The sequence below is a fragment of the Eublepharis macularius genome, chromosome 3 (genome assembly GCF_028583425.1).
Source record: "Eublepharis macularius isolate TG4126 chromosome 3, MPM_Emac_v1.0, whole genome shotgun sequence".
Classification (NCBI taxonomy): Eukaryota; Metazoa; Chordata; class Lepidosauria; order Squamata; family Eublepharidae; genus Eublepharis; species Eublepharis macularius.
In genome coordinates, this window is record NC_072792.1 from 48,424,335 (window position 1) to 48,446,588 (window position 22,254).

Here is a 22,254-nt window from a genome sequence, read left to right on the forward strand (position 1 = left end):
GCCAGCTCAAGGTTGACTCAGCCTTCCATCCTTCCAAGGTCGGTAAAATGAGTACACAGTTTCCTGGAGGTAAACTGTAGTTGACTGGGGAAGGCAATGGCAAACCACTCCATAACACGAAGTCTGCCAAGAAAATGTCGTGATGCGACATCCCCCCATGGGGCAGTAATGACTTGGTGCTTGCACAGGGGACTACCTTTACTTTGACCTTTAATACTTGTGATATTAATGTATTTGATATTCTCAGCAAAAGGCAAAATAGTTAAAACAGCTGACAAGGGAGAAAACAAACATCCCTACCTAGTTTGTATAACAGACTGAAATTACTCCTCAGTAATCCTCATCTCATTTAAATGACACACATTTTAGGAAGCTTAAACAGGATTCTGTACCATCTTTGGCTCCAGTTTTGCACAGCAAAGTGATAGAAAAGTGGTCTGGTACATTGCAAAAACAGTTACAGTCAATAACAACACAGCAACTACCAACAAGCTAGAAACATTTACTTTTGAATAAGCAGCATAAATAGTTTGGGAGACTGAAAAAAATGTTTTTATCTCATGTGAAGGTGTATGGATATATTCGATGGCACTGAGTTCTATTAATAGCAGATATGCTTCTTGATTTTGATGGTTTGGATTCTTTTATATGCAGAATTTTCCAAATTAGACTGTCCATACATTATTTTTTTAAAAAAGAGAAAATCTTACCACACTGATGGCAGCAAGGAGCAAACAGCATCTGAAAATCATGTTCACAGTATTTTCTTCCTTCAAACTGAAAGCAGACAGACATACAAAGCTCTCAGAGGAATACAGAAAATACAGTCCTTTGTAGTTCACATGTTTAACAGGCAGTTTCTAGTCTTCCTAACATCTACTCTGTTTACAGTAGAAGATGAGGGAATTCAAAGCCTGCCAATCATCTGCATGCAAACCATATTCAACACATATGTTCTAAACTCTGGCCTGGAGCAGCAAGGTTATTTTTCATAGAGATGTTTATATTATGCGCTGTTTATGTTATCATCATCATGGGATGGTAAAGATTTGGCTGCAGATCACTGGATCAAATTGATGGACATATGATGCTCAGAACAGGAAGAACTTTCTGCTAACTCATCTCTCTTGGCGCTTCCTGGAAGCATGTTCCAATGTACTAAAGGAAACACATGCATAAAGATCCAAAAGCTCGTGCCAGAAATCCCTATAATCTGGCATGCAAAGAAGCCATTTTCCACAGAGTGTAATCGGCCTCAGCCACCTCACAGGGTGATTGTCATGAGGATAATAATAACACACTTTGCAAACTGCTCTGAGTGAGCATTAAGTTGTCCTGAAGGGTGATATATAAACTGAATGTTGTTATTATTATTTTTATATTATGGCTTATGCAGTTCTAGATGACAACGTTTATTTAAAACATTTATACTCTGCTTTCTGTCCTTAGACTCAACACAACAAGAAGTTGCAAGACCACATAAATCTAAGACCATTAACATCCTTTCACATATCAGGATCTTACTTATATTCTAAGTCAATTAGGTTAAAAATAAATAAAAGAGAATCACTGGATTATCTTTCTTGATTGTTTAATAATATTTTACTAAATAAAACTGAAAATAAGTAAGTTACCAAGAACTAGTACATTATATGAAAACCATAGCTAGAATTCTTTTTATCAATACTAAATGGAAAACTGTAATATATAAGCCCTGAAGAAGACTGAGAGAGTGGCTAAATTCTACTACAATGCAATACAGTATATAAAGAAAAAAAAAGACAAAAAGAGTGACCTGTTTAATGAACACTGGATTACTTGCTGAATAAGACTCTTCTATCATTCTTTGTATAGTATGTTATGTAATGCAAGTTGTTGTGCTTTACGCTCAGGGCTTTATCAGGAAACAGCCTCATAATTTGATGAGTCAGATACTCAGTTTCCTCTCTTAGGTGCATCACTCAGGAATGGCCTCAGTCATCAGTAGCCTCAGGTAACTCTCCTTTAATACAGTGTTCAAATTGTGGGGGCAAACCACCCTTCTTCACAAGTAGCTTCTATCTTTTCTTCCTAGGCAAGGCTCTAATGGAGACCTACACAGCCAAAGCTGCCAGAAGCATAACTCTGAGCTGGAGCTTCTAAACAGTCGGGCTCTGCCTGCTTACCCTGAGGACTGCTTTCGTGGCACTGACTGTCCCTCTTGCCCTGTGGAAAAGGGTTTCAAGAACCTCTCTGTCAGCACCACTTGATCCCTTCTGCCCTGCTTTGCCTGTCCAGTGGCCCCTTTATGCTGGGGAAGTGCGTAGGGGAGGTAGGCAGATGCTTTGTTGCTAATGGCCCACGGTCACTTCCAGTCCAGCCATGCTTACATCCAGCCATGGAACTGCAACTCAACCATGGAGTCTGCTCCTCACCACAAATTTATCATAATGTCTTGCATTCTATAATTTTGTGTACAAATAATACAAAATTACAGGTGGTATGTTATGACTTTAACCCAGGAAGGTCATAATTAGATACACAAAAATGGATAGTCTTTAAATCATAATGTGTTGAGATACTGATGAGCTGCATTCAGAAAGCAGTGATACCGATAAAGGAACCACCAACACCTTGAAGAACAAAAAAAACTTACTTTGGCAGGCTATATAGTTAAGGTTGCAAGTAACGTAACCGCCTAATGCTGTTGGAAGCCATTTGGCCAAAACAAAGCCACCCTTCAGTAAATCAAAAAAAAAAAAGAAGCAAGAAAATTGCTTAAGCATCAGAAAAAAGAATTGTTTCAGTCCATGTGCAAACCCTAAGCAGTAGCTTTCCTCCCTGACTGAGCAACCTCCAATGGCTTGCAGCGGTGTGTGCACACACACAAAATAGGTAAATCCAAACTGGGAAAGAAGAAAAAAATTTAGTATTTCCTGAATACTAAGTTGATTCTCCAGTTTAGTAATAGATCAGACATTTGGCCATTGTTTCCTGTAGGAAACTCAATCTGGGGGCTATCCAGTGAATTGGGGGAGCCATTTTTCAACCAAACTTGAACAAATTTGGAGGGACCTACACCTGACTGTCCTCAAAAGAATCCCCAAGTTTCATAAAAAATCAACTCTGGAGGTCAATTCTATGGGCCCCCAAAGAAGGTGCCCCCAGCCACTCAATTGTTTTCTATGGGGAAAAGTCAAAGCTGACTCCCACTGCAGAAATATATTGGGACAAGACTCCCATGGCCAAAGCTCACTCTCAAATGCAAGTTGAGCTCATTCCAAAGAAAGCCCAACAGAAGCAAACTGAAGCACAGGAATGGAATCCCCCCCTCCCAGAACCAAAGTGAAGTAAAGGGAACAATATCACACCAGAGAATCACATCCATTCCACCCAAACCAAACTGAAGCAAAGGACACTGTTGCAATTTAACCCAATGGGCCATTGTCATTCACTGGGTTCAGCCAGAGGCAGAATACCACAGAACACAACCACGCAATGCTCAGCCACAAGCACAAACTATTCCCTTGCTTCAGTTTGTTTCTGTTGGTTTAAGTGGGATGGATATGATTCTCTGGTGTGATGCTGGTCACCTTGTTCCACATTGGTTGTAGGGAGACCTCCCCCCGCTACTCTCTGCAAAAAAGGCAGGAACTGCTGTTTATTTACAAGGAAACAGTAAAGGAACAGCCAAGCCTTGTTTACTGAATTTTACCAAATTAATTTGTTAAAACTGAGTTCAGTATTCTGAAACTGATTCCGTATTCATTATTTTGATTTGGAATATCTGGATTTTACCAAATAATCTAAAATTTGTTTTTTAATTCTAAACACCGGACCGCACACCCTAATAGCTTGGATTCAAACCCCAGTTCAGCTATCAACCTCACTGGGTGATCTCAGGCCAACTGCACTCTCTCAACCTAGCCTACCTCAAAGGGTTGTTATGAAGATAAAATATGGATGAGATAGGGGACCTAGTTTATGTCATGTATATTTCTTGGAGGAAGAAGTGGAATAAAAATTTAATTGATAAACAAATTAATAAGTAATCCACATAACATAGCTCTCTGTAAATCCAACCTAGCAAGTCAGTAATACCAAGGCAGCAGTCAGATCTGGCAAAGGCATATGGCAAGCAAGCAACACTAACACAGACACACACATTAATGCTGCCTCCTCCCTCCCTCCTCCTGTTGCCTGGGAACCCTGCAAAGGGGAGAGAAACAAGCTGCTGCAGCTTTTAAAATGTGTTTCCCGGATATTCCCAAATGTATCCGTATAACTCAGTAATGTAAATACCAGTTTATCTGGATATATCTGAATATGCCAAATACATACACCTGGAGAACTCTAAATAGGTATTTTCAGGTATATATTCCCCTAGGTATCTCTGTTCACCTAATGTGATATTGGAATTTAAGTTGAATATTGTCATCCGAGTGTTAGCGTGTAAAAAAGAGGCTTACTGAGGAGCTCTAGTGACTAATCTATGACTGTGCATATAATGTAATGCAGAGTTAATACACTCTATACTTTGTGGCAGAGTCAGTGAGTTGAGGACCACACCCACCTCACGCCAGGGGAACTGCAAGGTGCCAAAAGAGCCTGGAGGAAGAGCAAGGGTGTCCAGGCAGCAGTGAGAGGCTGGCTCTAGGAAGGCAGAGCCTGCCTCAGGTGCAGCAGCCTGTGGCTAATGCTCATGGGCCTCAGCAGGCATGGCAGAGATCAGCAGCAGCTGGGAGAGGATGGAGCCTCAAGGCAGCTAGACCAGGCTGCTGGCAGGGATGGGCTACAAAAGCAGCAGCAAGAGGCTCTTTGGGGTGGCTGATGTGAGAGAGATTATCCGGACAAGTGGCTGGAAAGCTGCAGTCAACTATTTCCATGTCTGGCTGTAAGAAGCACTGAATCAATGTGTGTCATCAACCAGACTAGTGAAATCTGGCTTTTTCTTGGGGGGAAAGAGACCTCTGCCTCACCTTCCAAAGGCTCCAGGCTGCCCAGTCGCCTCCCAGCCCAGCCACAACATGCTCAGAAGTATTATTTTATATATTATTATTCTGCATATTTCAGAGGTGGGATTGAGAAAACCACATGGTCAACAGCTTCTCAAAAGGGAAGTGAAGAATTCAGGAGTAGAAACCCAACCATGGAACTGAGCTCTTAAAAGTGATGTAAACATACTGAACAACCAGCACAGAACAGAAATCAAGGGAACTGACCTCATAAAAGAGCCCTTCAGGGAATTGCTGGAAGCACTGGGCACACACAAAACACTGTTCGTGATACAGCTCCCCATTGCTGTTCACAATCTTCTCCGCAGGTGCAAAGCCTCCTCGACAGCGCTCACACATGGCATTTGCAAGAGCATTTGCCATGTTGCTGCAATGAAACAATCAAAAGATAAGTGCAAGAAAACATGCTTTTGATTATTTTGCTTCTGTTTCCAAGTTGTCCAAGTTTGGTAGCAACGATCCAAGAAAACAAATAAGTCTTTCCCATTGTTTTATGAAGAGATGCAACAATTCACAGACAAGGATAACCAGAATGCGATTTCTCAAAGCTCCACACAAAATACATGTACCTAAAATTAAGTCTTCCTGATGGAAGTGAAACTCACTGCCACATAGAGTGTTTAGGAATGGAGTGAACATGATGGGCAAGCTGCCTGGTACTCCCCCAACAAAATGGCAGTCTCCATATTGGCAAAAGCCACTGCTAATTTTCTTTTCCTCCAAAGATATGCATATCATTATCAAAAAATGATATATTTATTTATTTATTATTTTATTTATTTATTTTGGACTTTTATTTTGCCCTCCCCGCAAGCGGGCTCAGGGTGGATCACATCATTTAAAACCAAGATAAATATATCATGTTCCATAAAACCAATAAAACATTTAAAACTCAGTCAGCATTCAGCATTTCATGCAATATAACCGGCGACAAACGGCAGCAATCAATATTATCTAATTTGAAGCAGATGGTAGACAAACCCAACGGGGAGGGTTTGGATTGTTAATATATAACTGAGAATCCACAAGAGTGGGGGTGGAAGGGGACAAGGACTCCTACCCTCCCCCTTCTCTTTTCCTTGCCATGAATCAAAAGGTATACTCTCTGCAAACACTTCAGCAGAGTGAAGTTAAGAGCGCTCAGCCCCTTTCTTTTCCCAAAGTGGTCAGAGCTGCTCCAGGCCCAACTTTTGTGCTACCCTCTGCTGCCAGTACCATGGGGCACACGTACCACCCTCACCTGTGGCAGTTTAGGAGTTTAGAGGTAGGGCATATTATGTTATTATTATTACTTACTTCATTTATACCATTCATTTCTCCCCAATAGGGACCCAAACAGTGAAATCCTAAGCAGAGTTACTCCACTCTAAGCTCATTGAAATCAATGGGCTTAGACTGGCGTAACTCTGCTTAGGATTGTACTGAGAGGCTTAGATCATCTTCTTTCCTCCACTTTTTCCTCACAGCTGAGTGTGTGTGACTGAACATAGGTCACCCAGCAAGCTTCTGTGGCAGAGTGGAGATCTGAACCTGGGTCACCCAGATGTTAGTCTGACATTCTGATCATTACACCTAAGGTTGCCATCCTCCAGGTGGCAGCTGCAGATCTCCCAGAATTACAACTGATCTCCAGCCGACTGAGAGCAGTTCCCCTGGAGAAAATGGCAGCTTTGGAAGGTGGACTCTATGAAATTATACCCTGCTGCAGCCTCTCCCTTCCCCAAACCCCACCCTCTCCAGGTTCTACCCTCCCATATCACCCGGAATTTCCCAACCTGGAGCTGGCAACCCTAATTACACTATACTGGCTACCAAAATTCCTGCCATTTTTTCTACATGGGCAGGGGGTCTCTTACCCTTCCTGACCCCCTAAGTTTCCCCTTGCAGTATCTACCTTTGGGACTCTGAAGTTTAGGAATAGACATTTATTTATTTAGCATCTAAAGAACCAGTTGTATATGTAAAACACGAGACTTCATATCATCATCACCAGCTTATGGATTGTACAACAGTGGAACATAAGGTCCTGGTGTCAAAATAAACTTTTTTGGCACTCTTCCGATGTAATAATGAACATGTTATTTCCCATGCGGAAATTATCTCAGAGCTGACTCATGCTATCCCCTGACATGCAGGAATTATTTCAATGGGACCCTAGGCCATGTCATATGCAACACTGGGTTAGTTCATTCATTTCTCCTGAATGCACCCTTGGTGGGATGCAGAAGCAAGTTGGAAGCTCACGTGCAACTGCCCCTTTCACCACTTATATTTATGACATCACAGTTTTATCCAACCTTCCTTCAAGGAATGCAGTGTCACATATATGATTTCCTCTAAGTTTTTCACTCACAACATTTTCAGGGATGTTAGGGTGAGAACATACAGTCCACCCACCAGGAGAAAAAAGAACGGTTATTTCTCAAGGGCATGGTATATGTGGCAGGCTTCATGCGATCATATAAAAAGAGAGCCAGTTTAGTGTAGTGGTTGAAGTGTCAAACTAGGGCTTGAGAAAGCAAGTTCAGACCCCTACTCACTAGCTGATCTGGGGCCAGCCACTCTTTTTGCCTGGTTACACGTGACTCCTCTAGTCACACGTGACTCCTCTATCTGGAGGAGTAGGGCAGGCTATCATACTTTGGTCACATCATGAGAAGACAAGATTCTCTGGAAAAGTCAATAATGCTAGGGAAAGTGGAAGACAGTAGGAAAACAGGAAGACCTAAAACGAGATCGCTTGACTCAATAAAAGAAGCCACATCCTTCAGTTTGCAGGATCTGAGCAAATCTGTTAATGATAGGATGTTTTGGAGGTCTTTCATTCATAAGGTCGCCATAGGTTGGAGGTGACTTGACAGTACATAACACACACACGGGGCATGCACAATAAAAGTCTCCTCTGCAACTCTGTATGCAGAATTTATACACCAGAGAACTATTGGAAATGCAAACAAGTGTCACTCCTGAAGCTGCTCTTAAGCAATTAACTTAGCCTTCCAGAGAGAGGGCTACATGAGCAGCTACACAGTTTAGCAGATGTGGAATACTGTTCCACCAGTTTTCACTCCACACTGTATTAAAAAAGTAAACTTGACAGCTAGATGGACTCTTCTGCACAACTTAGATCTTTTAATATTGATTACAATCTAGAGTGCTCTTCCGGTTTGGGATTCATGGAGGTCTAACGCAGCTCCATTTGTGGAGCTGACCGGATTGCCGTTTTAACCGGCCGGAGGGGTGAAAATAACCCGCGGCCGACTGCTCTCAGGCGGGGAGCAGGCAAAGAACGCTCAAGACCCTAGGGTGAGCTAGATCTCGGACGAGGGGGGGCTCTACACAAAGAGTCTCCCCCCCGATCCTTGAGGTCCCACCTTGCGACGGGTCGGCTATAATCTCTGCGGCAATTTTGGGGCCAATTCGGCTGGCATAAGACCTACATACCCAAGCTTCGATCGGGGAGGGAAGTCGAGAGGAGAATTTAAGATCGAAACAGCGATTACAACCCGAGAAAGCTGAAGAGAAGGTAAAGATCGCTATCTCTTGAAACGGGACAGATTGACAAAAACAGAGAGGAAAGAAAGTAGATTTTTAAACTGCAACAGACTAGTGAAAAGGAGGTGAAGACTCGGCAGGAGTTGTATTTTAAAAGAGACTAAGTTTAAAGAAGTTATTACAAAAATCGGACTATTGTTTTGAATACCTGTGGTTTTGGAGCTGTGGGAAAAAGATACCATCGCGAGACCTGCTGTGGGAAGACGGGAGACAGGAAGTGCGTAACAACAATAGAGTGGCTGGAGGGAAGCGGCCCTTGCCAAAGGACAGGAAGTGGGGAATCGCCATCTTTGAAAGTGGAAGGGTCGTGGCTTCAGCGGAAGAGGAAGTAGGCCATCTTGGATTATAATAACATAGAGAAACCATAGAGAAAAGACGCCCGACATTTTGGATATAAAAAATTAATTTTGGCAAAGATTGGGACATTTAAAAAAAAAAGGAAAACGTTTAATTATACGCCACGGAGCAAAAGGTGTGGAAACGATTAGCAGTGAATTACAAGGAACGCAGCAGAGAGTTAAAACAGTAGAAGACGCGATGGAGAATTTAATAGACACGCAACAAACAGAGATGAGGCTGGTGAAGGGGAGGATGTCAGTTGCAGAAACTAAACACATGGAAAAGCAGCTTCGTTTTCGTGGTCTGCCAGAAGTGGAAGGGAAGTCAGCGCAAGAACAGATGACTGAGGTGTTGGCTGATTACCTGGGGAAGGAGGAGGAGGAAATTGTGGCTATCCTAGATGTGGCGTATCGTGTGAACTCGAGAATTGCAACCCAGAGGAAACTACCAAGGGATGTGATCGTGCAGTTTACAACTAGAAATATGAAAGAGAGGATTGTGACAAAACAATTTCAAGATCCATTGGAGATTGATGGCAAGACGATTATTATAATGAAGGAATTGCCCAGATCAGTGTTATTGGACAGGAAAAAATATAGAGTGCTAATTCAGACTTTGAAGGACATGAATATTAGATACAGATGGGAGTTACCAGAAGGAGTGTCCTTTGAGTTTGGAGGGGCAAAAAAACGCATCAGATCTGAGCGGGAGATGGAGAGATTTATTAAGGACAATGAAAAAGACTTACCAACAAAACCATGAATATGGAGTGTAAAGTATTATCTTGGAATGTAAATGGACTAAACTCACCGAATAAGAGAAAAAATATTTTTCATTGGCTACTAAAACAAAAATGTGATATTGTTTGTTTGCAGGAGACCCATATTAGAAAACAGGATGTAAAATATTTAAAATCTGGAAAATTGGGCAAAGAATTTGTAGCGGCTTCCAACAAGAAAAAAAGAGGAGTGGTGTTGTATATAAAAGAGGAGCTGCAGCCAAAATTTGTTATGAGAGATGTGGAAGCTAGATTTGTAGCAGTGGAATGTAATTGGAACTTAAAGAGAGTGTTGGTAGTCGGACTTTATGCACCTAACGGTGCAAAGGAAAGCTTCTTTGAAGACTTAAGGAAGCACCTAGATGATCTTGTATATGACCAAATAATTCTTGCTGGAGATTTCAATGGAGTGACAGATTTGGAACTAGACAAAAAAACTACAAAAGCACAAAAGAAAAGAGGACTATTGCCAAAGCTTTTTTTTGAGTTGATTCAACAAGAGACTCTCGAAGACGTATGGAGGAGAGAATATCCTAAAACCAGACAGTTTACTTTTTATTCTGCAAGGCATCTTACATTATCAAGAATTGATATGATCTGGGCCTCAAAGGACTTAGCGTTATGGACTAAAGAGGTAGAAATAATGCCGATGGTAGGCTCAGATCACAACCCAATTATGTGGAAATTTGGAAAAAGGAGAAAAAGGAAAGCCTGGAGAATAAATGAGGACTTGTTACAGGAAAGTGAGAATATGGAAACATTGAGAAGAGAGACTAAGTTTTTTATACAATACAACGTGAATAAAGAAGTACCAACCAGTAAAGTTTGGGACGCGTATAAGGCGGTTGTAAGGGGCATACTAATGGACTTAAATGGTAGAGCAAGGAAAAAGAAAGAGGAGAAAAGACAAGAGATTGAGGAGAAAATAAAGGCCAAAGAAGTACAGTTAAAAAAGAGACCAGGGAAAAAGAAAATACATCAGGAAATCAAAATTCTTCAAGAACAGTTAACAGCAATGAGTAATAAAGAATTGGAGTGGAACCTTAAAAGACTGAATCAAAAAGCTTTTGAGGGTGCTAATAAACCTGGGAAATATTTGGCATGGCAATTAAAGAAGAAAAGGGAAAAGAAAATAATAAATAAAATTTGTGAAGAAAACAAAACGTATTTGGAGCAGACTACCATTAGCAGAGCCTTTTATAAATTTTACGCTAAGCTGTATAATAAAAAAGAAGTAAACAAAGAATCAATAGCATCATATTTGGAGAAAACCAAACTTCCAGAGATCTCGGAAGCTTGGAGAAATAAGCTGAACAGTGAAGTAACTGATGAGGAAATAAATATGGCAATACAATCCGCAAATCTAGGAAAGGCGCCAGGGCCAGATGGACTTACGGCTAAATTTTATAAGACAATGGCCAATGAACTGGCACCATTCCTAAAAGAGGTGATGAACGGAGTTTTTAGGGATCAAAGAATTCCAGACACTTGGAGCGAAGCGAATATATCATTGATCCCAAAAGAGGGCCAAGATCTGACTAGTGTGAAAAATTACAGGCCTATATCATTACTTAACAATGATTATAAAATTTTTGCAAAGATATTGGCGGAGAGACTGAAGGGGTGGCTCTCGGAAGTTATAGAGGAAGAACAAGCAGGTTTTTTGCCGGACAGACAAATAAGAGACAATTTAAGGACAGTGATTAATGCTATTGAATACTATGACAAGCGTTGCGATAAAGAGGTTGGTTTCTTCTTTGTAGACGCTGAAAAAGCGTTTGACAATTTAAACTGGGATTTTTTGTTTGCCACTATGGAAAAGCTACAATTGGGAGAAAGATTCATCAGAGCAATTAAAGAAATATATAGGGACCAGACTGCAGCAATTGTAGTGAATGATGAACTGACCAAGAAATTGACGATTAGTAAAGGAACAAGACAAGGTTGCCCGTTATCTCCATTATTGTTCATATTAGTATTGGAGATTCTGATGATACAAATACGACAAGACGAGGAAATACGAGGAATAAAAATAAAGGACTATTCATACAAGGTCAGAGCATTTGCAGATGACATAATGTTAATTGTAGAAGATCCATTGGAGAACATGCCAAAAGTGATAGATAAGATCAAGGAGTTTGGTGACTTGGCAGGTTTCTTCATTAATAAAAAGAAGTCAAAGATACTATGTAAAAACATGACTAAGCAGAAACAACAATTGTTAATGGAAACAACGGACTGTGAAGTAACTAGTAAGGTGAAATATTTGGGAGTTGAGCTGACTGCAAAAAATATAGATTTGTTCAAGAACAACTATGAAAAATTATGGACTCAGATAGAGAGAGATTTGATCAAATGGAATAGACTGAATTTGTCATGGTTGGGCAGGATTGCAGCAGTTAAGATGAATGTGTTACCAAGAGTAATGTTTTTGTTACAGACAATACCAATCATCAGAGACTCTAAACAATTTGAAAAATGGCAGAGGAAAATATCAGATTTTGTTTGGGCAGGCAAGAAGCCTCGAGTGAAAGTAAAAGTTCTACAAGACGCAAAGGAGAGAGGCGGAATGCAACTGCCCAATCTGAGACTTTACCATGATGCAATCTGCCTAGTTTGGCTAAAAGACTGGATGACATTAAAGAATAAGAAACTATTAGCCCTAGAGGGATATAAAAAAATTTTTGGATGGCACGCATACCTATGGCATGACAAAGTAAAGGTCAACTCGATGTTCCTGCATCATTTTGTAAGGAGAAGTCTATATACAATCTGGAAGAAGTACAGAACTTACCTACAAGAGGGAACCCCCTTGTGGGTGGTTCCATATGAGGTGATAGATCCGAGAGCTGTGGATAATGAACAACAATGTTTAACGTACAAAGAAATAACTAAGATTGAAGTATCTAAACTTAGAATAAAGACGCAAGAGGAACTATCACCTAATTATGATTGGTTCCAGTATAGACAGATCAGAGACTTATACAACTCGGACTTTGCAAAAGGGGGCATACGAACAGAGAACTCGGAACTAGAGCAGACCCTTCTTAAAGAAGACAAGAAAAGAATATCCAAGGTATACCAAGTACTGTTGAAATGGTATACTGAGGATGAGATAGTTAAAACACAGATGGTGAAATGGGCTATAAATTTCAATAAAGAAATAACAATGGAGGCATGGGAATACTTGTGGAAAACTACAATGAAGACAACGACATGCATTAATATTAAAGAGAACATTTTCAAAATGATCTATCGTTGGTACATGACACCAAAGAAGATTGCGCTAGGGAACTTGAATACTTCTAATAAATGCTGGAAATGTAAGAAACATGAGGGCTCCCTCTATCACATGTGGTGGTCGTGTGAGGTAGCTAGGCAGTTCTGGGGGGAAATAATAAGAGAAATGAGTGAAATTTTACAGTTTCAAATAAATAAGAACCCAGAACTCCTGCTGCTAAACTTGGGAATGGAGGGAATTCCAGCCCATCATAGGACGTTGATTTTTTATATGACTGCAGCAGCTAGACTTTTGTACGCGCAGAAATGGAAAGTACAAGAAGTGCCAACTATTGAAGATTGGATTTACAAATTGCTGTATATGGCTGAAATGGACAAGATGACAAGAAAACTGAGAGATCTGGACTCAGGGCAGTTTAACACAGATTGGGAGAAGCTGAAACAATATCTGGAGAAGAAATGGGAGGTGGGAGGAAAACTGTGGCAGTTTGAGAACTACTGAAGTATAATAAAAGTATAAAAGAGAGGGGTGACTTTACCGGGGGTGGAAGAGAAATGTGAATTTATAAGCAGTTAGATTAACTGATTGAGATATATATAGATATGTATAGGTTAACTGATAGAACATTGATAGAGAATAATTAATGATAAGGTTTAAACATGAGGATTGAGTAAATAATAATATTTTCTTTCTTTGATAAGAATTATATGCACCAAACTGAATGTACAGAAGAGTTAAATTGATTGATTATGCGAGGAGTTATATAGAATTACCATAAAAAGTTGAAATGAGCAATATATAGAGAACAAATCAAATTGTTTGATTTAAATGTGGGAAATTTTTATGGTTTATGATATATAGGTTTATATAGAAATATTCAAAACTGGAAAACGGGATAAATTGTTTATCTAAAGACGTATAGTTTGGGTGTATAATAAGTAAAGGAGTTAAAGATGTACTGCTTAATATAATGGAGAATGTATATCTGTTTTAGACAGAGGAATTTAATAGAAGTAAGGGAAAAGGGACAGAGGGTGGGAAAGCTGTTGGAAGTCAACAAAAGGGGGGGAAAGGGAGGGGGTTAGAAACGAAAAACTAGGGGAAAATTGACTGTAATGTAAAAATAAAAATGTTCTAACCCAATAAAAATTTTTCAAAAAAAAAAAAAAAACAATCTAGAGTGATTGCTGCACTTCCTGGGAAAATGCAGCACACAATATTCTGCAATGGGATATTCACATGATGGTGGCTGCAATCCAAGCAGCTGCAATATTTACATTTAGCACCACTGCTGTACATAACTGTAGTGACATTTGCTTATATACAACCATTGGCATGCTTCCCTGAAATTCCCAAGGCCATGTCCTTAGCAGGGTAATCTTAAACACAGTTACATCCTTCAAAGTGCATTCACTTCAACGGGCTTAGGAGGAGGCATCTCTGCTTAGAATTGTACTAGAAAACTTTTAAGACATGTAACATTATATCAGTTGACATCGGGCTCCTAAAGTCCTCATATGATGCAACAGAATGTCTTAAAAATCAACCTTAAAATGACATTATTGATTTGCATGTCCCAAATCTACACTCTATCAAGTCACAACCAACTCATGGCAATCCCATGTTCAACGCAAGAGATTAGCAGAGGGGTTTTTTTCATTGCCTTCCTCTGCATAGCAACCCAAGTCTTCCTTGGAGGTCTCCCATCCAAGTACTAACTGTGATCGACTGCTTAGCTTCCCAGTGCTGATAAGCTCAGGCTAAACTGGGCTATTTACTTTGCTGTAGTTAAGAATAAGTCCCATTTATAACAATGGGGCTTACTTCTGTGTAAACCTGGCTATGATTGGGCTGCATAGCATTTAATTTCACATTTCAGCAGATGAAATTAAGGATGCCTGCAAAAGTTAACACTGGTAAAACTCAGTACATTAAGCTGCCTTCTACACCACAAAACAACATATTTTTTCAGTTTTCAATGTGAAGTAGGATTTAGCAGAGCAGTAATCTTTATTGGCATTATATCCATATTAATGACAAAAACACTCCATGCAGTCAAAACTCGGTCTAACTCGCCTCATAGATGCAAGATACAAAAATTTAGCTACAGTTTCGATCACCTTTTGGTTCTAAGTAGCCAATAGGAAAATAATTTTACATTTATCAGATTTCCTTAGTTGCTCTCTCAGCAACGGAACAATAAGTGTGGGGCGTATATCACAATAATTAGTACAATACAGGAAAACATGTTCCAGAGTTTCTATGTCTCACCAAGCACAAGCGCATAACCTGTTCACATATGGCGTTTTATGAAATCTCCCATAAAGTTTCGCAGAAGGTAGCACATTAAACCGAGCTAATGAATAAGCTCTGCAATAATGTGGGGCCATTAAACAGGTAAGATACTCTGCCCTATACCCATGGGGTAAAAACCCCAAACCCAGGGGTGAGCATCTGCCTTTTACAAAACTCTTTAAGATTCTGAATCTTGATGTCAAGGAGTCTTTGATCAGTGCATAAGCTGATTTTTCTGTGGGGGAAAATAAATCTTCAATATTAATGCGTTAATGTTTTTCTTCTATGTGGTTAAGCCACATGGATGACTGAGACTCCATCAGCATGTGAAAAATGAGGCTATCCTCATTATTCTTAAAATGTGAAGTAGAGCTGTTGCCAGTTTCTCTGTGAAGACAGCTGTCCAAACCCACTGGAAATCCCTTTAAGAACATATTCTGTTCTATGACCTGAATGGGTATTGCACTACAAACAAACAAAAATTAAGATTAACTCCACAGCATCTTTTTAATCTACAAATCACAATCAACTTCTAGCAACCAAAATTCCCCTAGATTAATCTAAGCATCCAAAGTAATAAACCAGCTCTGACAAAAGTGAACTTACAATCGTGCATAAAAGTCACATATCTCTTTGTATACTTTTATGTCACTGTGCCTACGTTGCAGTTTTGACACTGCTCTCTCGCCTTCATTTCCATGGTCATTGTGCACAGTCTGAGAAGGATGCGAGATTTCTTCATTCTCTGGAATGACATAGGAGCGCCCCCGGCTTTGGAATTCCATACTTAATTTGATACTGCTTAAAAACAGATGGCTGCAAAAACCTCTGTAGAAAGCCACAGAAGGGAAACAGGAGAAAAAACAATCCACAGGCTGTGTCCAGAACTTCAAGTTCAGCTACAGAGCACTTTGAATGTCCCAGTGAAGTTGAGAAGAGATTCACTGGAAGCACAGAAACACATTCCCTAGCAAGCTGGCACCGCCAACTTGGGCGGAACACGTGATCTCCGATATCTACTGCTGCTAGTCAGAGTTCCGCTGAGGCAATGGACAAATGCAGAGTAGGGCATACTAACTGTCATCAGCAGTTTAATGTGGAAAAATTTACTCCCATGTTATTTTTTTCATCAACGTTAATGGCTTTGTAAAGATAACAAGGAAATACCCACAGTAATCAGGCACAGGTTATTAAAAGAAGAATGTAAAACGACTATATATAAAAATAATAATGGGCTGTAATTCTATGAGATTTCCCCATGCAGTATTCAACTGTACCCCCACATTTCTCCAGAATTCCATTGTGGCCCCGGAAAAGGCTACATGGGTATTAGGGGTACAAAAGTGCTACATGAGATGGGGCACTGCAGTGGAGGGGAATTGTGCTAACACAGAACTAGCAGGATCCAACCCTACATGCTCCCCAAATGCCTTTCTAGATCACACACTTGGGAGTTTTCTGATGAACATTAGGCATCCTGTTGACGCTAGAGAAGATACATCTCTGTAGCTGCTATTCTGTCTCAGTACTCCAGCAGCCATATTGTTAGGTATGTTAGAGATCAACCCTACTTAGGATTCTTACTTAGGTCTATTTGAAGGAGTTTATTCCCACAACTGCAGCCTACCCAGTGCCATTACGCCCCTCTAAGTCCACTGAAGTCAAAGGACTCAGAAGGGCGTGACTGTGCTGAGGATTATGCTAAAGGAAGCACAAGGTCCATCATTCCCTGGATGCTTTTTCAGGTACGGAGATGAAACCATAACAATAACATTTCTTATAGCTCTTTTCCTCATTACTGAACAGCTTCACATCTCAGATCTTGTTTACACTGATGGTGTTACTTAAACACCAGAAATCCCTACAACAACCCTGTAAGATAGGCTCGCAATATTACTTATATGGTACTTTGTCTGAGAGACAGTGTTTTACCTAAAGCTGCCTAGTGAATGGGTGGGCTAAACCTGCAATCTGAGTATTGCTGAAGCATATGAAGAATGAAATCCTACAGAAGTGCCACATTTCTGACTTTATATTCTCACACGCCCTCCTTCAGCTCAGAGGGAGGGATTAGGATCTGGGAGACCCGGGTTCAAATCCCCAAATTCAGAACAGGTAAAAGAGAAACCGATTTTCCAACATTCCATTTCCACTGTGCTTTTGCCACACAAATGTATCAAAAGAAGCACTTTAATTTTGTTTAAATAGTTACTGAACGAGCAATTATAAAGGTCTCAATTCCACAAAAGACAACAGATATGAAAAGGGATGACCGTTTAAAATTTAGCCATCCTGTAAATTTGTCCTTGAAAGCTGATAGCAACTCAGGCCACCAGCTCACACATAACTATAAGCTATTTGGGGTATATTTACACTGAGAAAGATAAAAGCAGCCTAAAATTTCCATTTTGGTTTCTTGGAGGGAGACTACTTCTTTGCCGCAACTAAAGTAGGCAAGTAGGTTTATAAGGCTTCTACATGGCACAAAACTTCACTGATGGAAATTAAGTCTGCAAACGTAAGCACGCTTACTTGGAATTTCTCCAGATTACTTCAGTGGGATTTACTCTTTTTGAACATGTGTTCATGAGACAGGGCAGAATAGTGGATAGAAAGGTAGACTTGAATAGGGGAGATCTATCCGTGCCCAGTTGTGAAGACTTACGGCTTGTCACGGTCCCTCAGGGTTCTTGTGAGGATAAGCCAGGGCAATCCTGTGTCTATTGGTCCAAGGCCCTCGGATAACAACAGAGGGGAAACGAGTGACTGATGAACCAGGAACTTGACCTAACATGCCATCTCTGTTCCTATTCTGCAGTCTTAAAAAATACCAACTTCAACTTTTGAAGACACTTTAAGTTAATAATAATAATAACATTCGATTTATATACCACCCTTCAGGACAACTTAACACCCACTCTGAGTAGTTTACAAAGTATGTCATTGTTATCCCCACAACACTCACCCCATGAGGTGAGTGGGGCTGAGAGCGCTCTGGGAGAGCTGTGACTGACTCCTCCTTCAAGCGGAGGAGTGGGGAATCAAACCTGGTTCTCCAGTTTAGAGTCCCATCGCTCTTAATCACTACACCAAACTGGTCTAATAAAATATGATTGCAACTTGGATGTATTGCAACACCCAAATTGCAGTAATATTTTCCTGAGGAATGCTGAAGTTTGCAACAGAACACACTTTTTGCCTTGCAAGATGTACAAGATTTGAGATCCAGAATACCAGTTGTGGAGTATGTGCATATGGGATTTGCAACAATTAGTTTCAGTGCACTAGGCTGGGCTTACGTTGTAGTAAAATTGGCTTACACTCTGTGAAAGTATTTTCCATTGTAATGAGCAGCTTTGTGACCCTTAAGTAACAGTCCCACAAGGGGACACACATTGCAATGAACAATTCACAGCAACACATTTAAGAAATTGCATCAAGAGTAACTCTGATCCAGCTGACTAAACCAACTACCACTCCTGGTTTATAAGCACGAATACGATTTGAACAGTTCATCCAATAGCTAAAATTAATACCCTGACCAGACCAAACGTCCAGCTTGCGATGAAAGACTTCTCGTGTGTCCATGAAGTTCCTTATACGGCTGGGAGAACCGTCAACGCCAGACTTTCTGGCTCTAAACTGCATTCTTATTATAGCAACGTCTCCATCGCAGATACCAGACTGAAGCCTGACCTTCAGCTAAGGTGGTGGAGCTAATGTTGATTTCTTTAGTAAGTAGTATGAGAGTCCCTTCCTAAGTAAACAGATATGTTCACATTTGTATTAAGAGGATTACAGAATTTATTTTAATTGAATACATTGTTGTTTACATAAAAAGAAGGATCAAAGAACCATTTCCATTCTACTGTAAATTTAGCTTTCCTTTATTAAAAAAAAAAATCACCTCCTGTTAGTGACATTACAATGTCAAGGTTTCAACCACTTCCTTTAAAATGTTGTTTTAGTACAGAAAAGATTCTCTTAGACACAATATCAATGTTGTCTGCTTCATTCAGCTGAAAATATATTAAGCACTGGCTATCAACGGTTCACTGAATTTTCCAGTATTATCAGGCTATGGATGACAGGCTATGGCAGATAGATCCCTGTACCATTGCAGCAAGAAATCCAAGCTCTTGGTTAAATGGCTTTATTCAGAAATCAGATCATTTCCATAGATACGTCCATAGAATTACTCAGAAGCAAGGTAAGCATCTAAGCAGCAAGAACAGGTTGACAGGAATGGTAGCCTGTGGGAAAATCCCTCCTCTTAACACACACGTTTGCTCCTTCCCCCTCCCAACAGTAAAACAGAACTTTTGGCGCGAACTCATCCTGAGAACGCCTCACATATTTGTACTATCAAGTCAAGACACCGAGAAAGCAAGCGATCAAAGTTGAGACATAGCAGCGCATGGGAGTGAGCAGTATACAAGGTCAGAAGCACTGAAGGTTGCTACAGTCCGTTAGATAAGGCACATGTGAAAGAAGCCTGTGAAAGAAACAGTTATGGCATTGACAATATGGCATCAAGTTACAGCATGAAACATTGGAAAAGAAACAGTTGTGGCATTGGCAATATGACATCAGGTTATTGCATGAAACATTGGTTCAGGAACAACAGGTCAGCATTAAGTAGAGGCATGGATGGGGTACAGACATGACAAGTATGCATCAAAATCTTCAAAGAGATACCTTATTTATAATTAATATGGAGAGAGATTGCATGTTGCATGCATACATGGCAAACCAGTGGTGCTTGACTCACATGACTAAATATATATATAACGTATGTGTCTTTTCCTACACCGAAGTGCTTCGCTATATGTTGGATGGTGAAAAGAGAACCTTAGCCATCAGTCCTCAAAGACAGCTTCTGAACAAAAAACAAAAGAGTGCTGTCTAGAATTCTGCACCTGTGACCTATCTGGGGGGAAAATGGAGACTGTGAAGAAGTAAACCATTTTGAGTTACTTCATGTGTGGATTCCAATCAAACCAGCAGCTGACTGACACATTCATCAGCCTCCTATAGCAGAATTCTCCCTGGACTATAATTCAGGATGGGGACTGCATTTTTAAAATCTTACTTTACATATACCCCGCCCTTCTCCCCAGTGGGGACCCAAAGCAGCTTACATTGTTCTCCTCTCCTCCATTTTCCCCTCACAACAACCTTGAAAGGTAGTTTAGACTGAAAGTGAGTAACTGGCCCAATGTCACCCCATGAGTTTCCATAGCAGAGTGGGGATTTGAACCTGGGATTCCCAAATCCTGGTCTAACACCCCAAATCCACACATCAAAATGTCCTGCATGCAGAAAATAAGCAGATATTGAGACAGGCGGATTCTAAATTCCCTGATGTGTAGGTTTTCTATATCAAGGAAACTTTTATCTGATACTGACCCGAGTGTAACTTGCTGTGGCAAAATTTTTATCTATGGTTTTTAATGATTTTTTCTCCTAACGACATATTTTATACCTTGTATTTAGCATTCCGGATATTTGGTCAACCATTTTATTGAATTGTATCATTCTGTATTTTGAATTACTGAACCTGTCTGTTTATGACCTGTTCGTCTGTGAGCATGAAATAAAGGAATGAGGACTATATCAAGGACTTTTTTCCCATTTCCCATTAAAATGCAATCCTCCACCTGTCTTGCACTGGACTACTCTATTAGGAAGCAGCTGAACATGTAGGTCATAAGGTAAGCTGAAATAAGTGATACAAGCCTGCCTAGGCCAGCAACGACCATTGCACCATGAGCGTAGCTTGCACATCAATCCACTGGCAAAGACTGGCCTGCAGTCAAATGTAGTTTCAAGTTTTGCTCCAAGTAAAGCAATCGTATAATTGCTTCATCCCAAGCACAACCTGGCCCAAATAAATCTCAGCTGACATTCTTCCCGTACCAATCTGTTTGGGGGAGATGGAGGTAAATCTCTATGAGTACCTTGGCACTTTGTCTCCTTATCTTTAATACCAGTTACTAATGCTTAGCATTTATATAGCACTTTGAGAGTTCAAAGTGCTTCACACAGATTGTCTTGTCATCATCTTTACAACAAACCCACAAAGCCTCTTTGGGCACCTTTGGGAAGAAAAGCAGGATATAAATGAAAACAACAACCCTATAAATAAAAATTTATTCAATCCTTAAATTCTAAGATTAAATGTGTTACAACCTGAGCGTGCCTGGATAAGAGCAACTACAATACAATCCTAAATACACTTGTCTGGGAGTAAGCCCCATTGAATAGACCTAAGCAGGTAGACCTGTTTAGGATTATTCCTAAATTGTGGATAGGGGTGTAAGAAAACTGTGGCATGTGCCAAGCAAAGAATTCTTTGTGTTATTACTTTAACATATTCTAGATCCAAGTCCTGGTATTAGAAACAGATTCCAGGCTTAAGATTCAGTAGCATTGTTGCAAATTATGTCCACATTCATCCAACAACAGAATTTAGGTATAATCTTATCTCACTGCTCCTTGTATTATTAGCAAAGATGAACTAGATTAGCACAGATTTCTCTATAAAATAGACGAAGAGTTTTCATTGTGCTTTAAAACCTTGTTGGTTATTCCAAAGGAAACACACACAGAGACACACCATTGAAAAGGCCTAAACAAAGTGAAGTCAATAGCTGGAAAACTCGCTGTTCAGAAGAACATTATGTTCACAGACTAGCTGAGATAACTGGAAGGCTGATAACAGATTTTAATAGCTGCTGAAGGAATTAAGAGGGTTTACTAAACAAACACTTTCAAGGACAGTAGGGACAAGAAGTGTAAAACTTACAGTGAAATTCTAAGCAGAGCCACTCCAGTTACCCCATTGACTTCAATGGGCTTAGACTGGAGTAACTTGATTTCAATGGGTTTAGACTGCAATAATTCTTCTTAGGATTTCACTGTTACAGTATTAATGCACTGATACACACCAGAGCTTTCTCACTTGTCCTGATTTTTTTGACACTTCAAGTTGTTGACAGCTTTTTTAAAAAGCTCTATATTAAAAGTTCAGCAGGAACTGTTAATATAGG

At 40.1% G+C, this 22,254-nt stretch overlaps 1 protein-coding gene across 5 annotated transcripts in view; it reads right to left on the reverse strand.

Moving 5' to 3' along the window:
- Positions 1-22,254, reverse strand: part of LIMS1 (LIM zinc finger domain containing 1) — an 85,355-nt gene that overhangs the window by 10,196 nt on the left and 52,905 nt on the right. For 3 of the 5 annotated variants that reach the window (XM_054973868.1, XM_054973870.1, XM_054973867.1), the window contains exons 2-3: positions 5,202-5,361; positions 711-777 (exon numbers count right to left, since the gene is read on the reverse strand). In XM_054973868.1, the coding sequence (XP_054829843.1) occupies positions 711-777; positions 5,202-5,361 (227 nt within the window). Of the gene's footprint in view, positions 1-710; positions 778-5,201; positions 5,362-15,808; positions 16,132-22,254 lie in introns of those variants that run through there. The other 2 variants (XM_054973866.1, XM_054973865.1) reach the window with 1 other exon arrangement.